Source organism: Triticum dicoccoides, chromosome 2B (genome assembly GCF_002162155.2).
Source record: "Triticum dicoccoides isolate Atlit2015 ecotype Zavitan chromosome 2B, WEW_v2.0, whole genome shotgun sequence".
NCBI lineage: Eukaryota > Viridiplantae > Streptophyta > Magnoliopsida > Poales > Poaceae > Triticum > Triticum dicoccoides.
The window spans coordinates 196,384,720-196,388,370 of NC_041383.1; the positions used below are offsets into that span (position 1 = coordinate 196,384,720).

Sequence of the window (3,651 nt, forward strand, 5' to 3'; positions counted from 1 at the left end):
ATTGCCGCTCTCCAAGAGGCACTCGAAGGCGTCGAGCGCGCGCTGGCAGGAGGCTGCTCACACGGCGCACACGACGTAGGCGAGCTCGTCGGGGGACACCCAGGCGTCGTCGAGCACCTCCGCGACGGGCGTGCCGAGGGGAATCGGGGCGCGGAAGGTGCGGGAAGCGGAGGTGGGGCCAGCGGATGGAGGAGTCGACTCGGGGTAGTCGAAGTCGTCGCTGGTGGTGGCGGAGGACGCTCCTGTGGCCCCGGCGGTGGCACGTGGAAGGGAAGGGGAAGGGTAGTGTGGAGGAGACGATCATGAGAGCCATCGGGTCCGAGGGGAAGGGGGTCAGGCGCACATGGAGGTGGTGGTTGAGTTGGAGGTGTGGTTGCGGCGGGCGCCATGGCCGGAGGAGAGTGGAGTGGAACGCCCACTCTGCCACTGGACGCGATAAGGCCAACTCTAACCGATCTTTCATGATGTTGCTGCTGCCGCTGCTCGCTGCCGTCAGCGTAAGCCTCGATTAGTGCTTGCGTCGCGTGGTCACCATGATCGCCACTGGCCACGGAGGCGCACAACAAGTGTTCGACGAAATGTATGAGCCATATATAACTTTATTCCGTTACGTTTAGGGGATCAACTAGGTCCACCAAAACTTAGTGAAGTAAAAATACGCTACCAAAGATTTACTCCGCCGGAACCTTCTTTATTTTTATGAAATCAGTTAGAGTTGCCCTTAGCGCAGATGGCAACTAGTCTTGAAGAGGGGCGCCATCTCTCGCTGGCTACCCCCTTTAAATCTTTGTATTCTCATGGACATTTTGATTTACTAATCTGACTACAAAAACTATAGACGGTCGCATATATTTTAAAACAGTTGGTCGTATATATATACTCCCTCCGTTCTTAAATATTTATCTTTTTAGAGATTTCAAATTGACTATCACATACGGATGTATATAAACATATTTTAGAATGTATATTCACTCATTTTGCTTCGTATGTAGTTATCTGTTGAAATCTCTCGAATGACAAATATTTAGGAACGGATGGAGTAGTATATTTTTCCGGCAAAAGTAGTACGTAGACAAACAGTTGCTTCATGTAGAACAATACACTGGAGAACAAGGGCAAATACGAGCACTAGCTAGGCAGAGGCGCAGAGCTTATTGTACACGTTGCATTGGATAGCTGACAAATCCTCCATGCATGTCCGCACGCCGAAATGCTAGTACCACTAGACAGTACATCGCACACACACTTGAAGAAAACACACCGTAGCTAGCTCGCGTCCATGCCTCCGTGCGTCACTTCCATCCCTACACGAGAACCGCGACTGCGGCGACAGGGCCGGCAGTGCGCAGGACGTGGAAGTAGAGCTGCCTCTTGGCCAGGAACGCCACGCGGGATATGACGAAGCCGGCGGCGCCCGGCGCGTTCATCATGGCGCCGGTGGTGGCGGGGGCGGCGGCCGCGGGCCAGAGGAAGTAGATGCTCACGGCGCCCCCGAGGACCATCGCCGCGGCTTTCACGGCGCCTTCGCGCGTGGAAACCGCTGCCGCCGCCTGGTTCTTGAAGTGGCCGAGGTCCGCGGCGAGGTCGGCCGTGTTCATCTCCGCCAGCTTTCGGCGGAGGTCCGCCGGCCTAGCTGACGAGACGGTGGATGCCATGGCCTTCGCCTGTTGCTTGACGCTGTCAAGACTTCCGGAGATCAGCTCCCGTGTGTTCATCGCGGTCAGTTTTGGGTGCAGGTTCTTCTTGGCCGGCGAGATGGACATGGACCGTGTCTGATGCAAAAATTACAGAGACGTGGGAAGGTGATATTATGGGAGGAAAGGAATCAACGGTGATGGAAGGTGACGCGGTGCGTATGATGTCACGCGCTGTCACCTAGTGGAGGAATCCCATGCGAAAGACACCTAGTTGGATTAACAAAGTTCTTATCGTTAAGCTCTCCACTTCAGCAGTACAAGTGTGTCCCCCCTCGTTGGTTTGTCCTTCACCCTATTAAAAATACTTTGCATACCAAATAACTGGACTTCTTAGCAACACTAGTCTACGTCTAGACCGACGACGACGACCTCGACTAGTCCACTTTCTTCATCTAAAAGCAACCCTAGTCATCTCACCAAATAAACAAAAAAACAATCAAATAATCGATCCTTAAAGGGACAACGACATCATATCAGTGGCAAGTGGCAATAGGCCCCACACGCGGGCACAATCGCACAAGGCTTTACCCAAAAGAAAAAAACAATCGCACAAGGCTTGAAGCGCATCTACGGCCGGGCGTGACGCGGAAGGGAACTCTTCTACCCAGTTTAATCCGCTGCGGCAACAAGTGTATTTGTGAATTACAAATCTAAACTTAAAAAGAGAAAAAACTCTATTTTGTCGCTCAATTCATTGGGAGATGCGGGTTTCACCGTTTGTCTCTACTCTTATAAAAAACCGAATTGGTGATGATGTGTGCCTGCCATCTTGTAATATGGACCGTTCGATCTATATCTGACGGACAGAAAGCAAACTATGACAATTTTACAAAAGATACCCGCACATCTCTTCACATTTACAGATAAGGCCTTGCCTCGTTCATCCTTATCTCCCACAACCTCATTGCTGAGCAGTTAAATAAGGAAATCTCTGGAACAATCTGGCATGGTGGCCGCTGCCGGCGCCGTCCATCCCCATGCCTTCGCCCAGTCCGACCACCAGTCACCACCACGCCCCACTCCTCCTCACCTTATCTCTCATCTTTCTCGAGATATAATTTTTTTTTATGAAATTCTCGAGATGCCATTTTTTCGATAAAATTCTCGAGATATCATTAGTTTTTACACAAGGGATTACTCCTGCATGGATCAATCACAACAGGCGTTTTGTAAAAAAAATGTATCTTGATGTTCCGTGCAATGCACGAGCATCTTGCTAGTCAACTTCAAAATCGGATAAGCTGGACCTTAAATGTTCCAACCCAACAAGTTCGATCATGCAAAACAACATCAGTGAAGACATGATGCAACCATCCTATCTCTCATTGGTTCTTGGTGCTTTGGTTTCTTGTAACCAACAGAAGGAGTCTACAGGAGTTGCATAATTTCTTCTCAACTAATGCGGAATTAAGGAGGAAAAGAAGATTTTGAGAGTGTATACTTAACCTTATGTCTGTAGTAACTCAATGATATGTTTGGACTACCTGTTGGATTTACAATGATGTTTAAGCCAAATTATACTACACCATAAGTTTCACAAATTTTGTACCAACATATTGATGTGTGGCACCCCTATTATACTACACAAAAAGTGCATGTATGTGGACCTTACTTGTGTGTTTCTATAATGGATTTGATGTGCCTAGTGTAGCAAATGGTGGTGTGGTGTCTTGGACTGCCTGAGTAATGACTATGCATTGGTTATGCCAAGTTTGCCTTGGTTCTTGTTGTCTTTCATGTTTGATGACCAGGCATCAATTCAACAATCCTTCTTGCAAGAGGCATCCCCTGCCGGCCCCTACCCCGTCATGCATGGTGTATTCAACGATATTAGGATCATGGCCATTTGTGTGGGTAGCTAATGTGATTTTTTGATATGACAGATGTTAGCTCCAGTCATGCTAGTTTGGTTTTATATTGTCTCTTTATTGCGACCATAGAGCAACGACCTCGA

General features: G+C 48.8%; 1 protein-coding gene across 1 annotated transcript; it reads right to left on the reverse strand.

Moving 5' to 3' along the window:
• Positions 1-1,069: 1,069 nt before the first annotated feature.
• LOC119360771 lies at positions 1,070-1,763 on the reverse strand. Its single transcript, XM_037626277.1, has one exon. It carries the CDS (start codon positions 1,761-1,763, stop codon positions 1,305-1,307), a length of 459 nt encoding a protein of 152 aa, XP_037482174.1. The 3' UTR covers positions 1,070-1,304.
• Positions 1,764-3,651: the final 1,888 nt, after the last annotated feature.

Coding starts and splice junctions, on each gene's coding strand:
- LOC119360771 (XM_037626277.1), bottom strand. CDS start 1,763: ATGTCCATCTCGCCGGCCAAGAAGAACCTGCACCCAAAACTGACCGCG.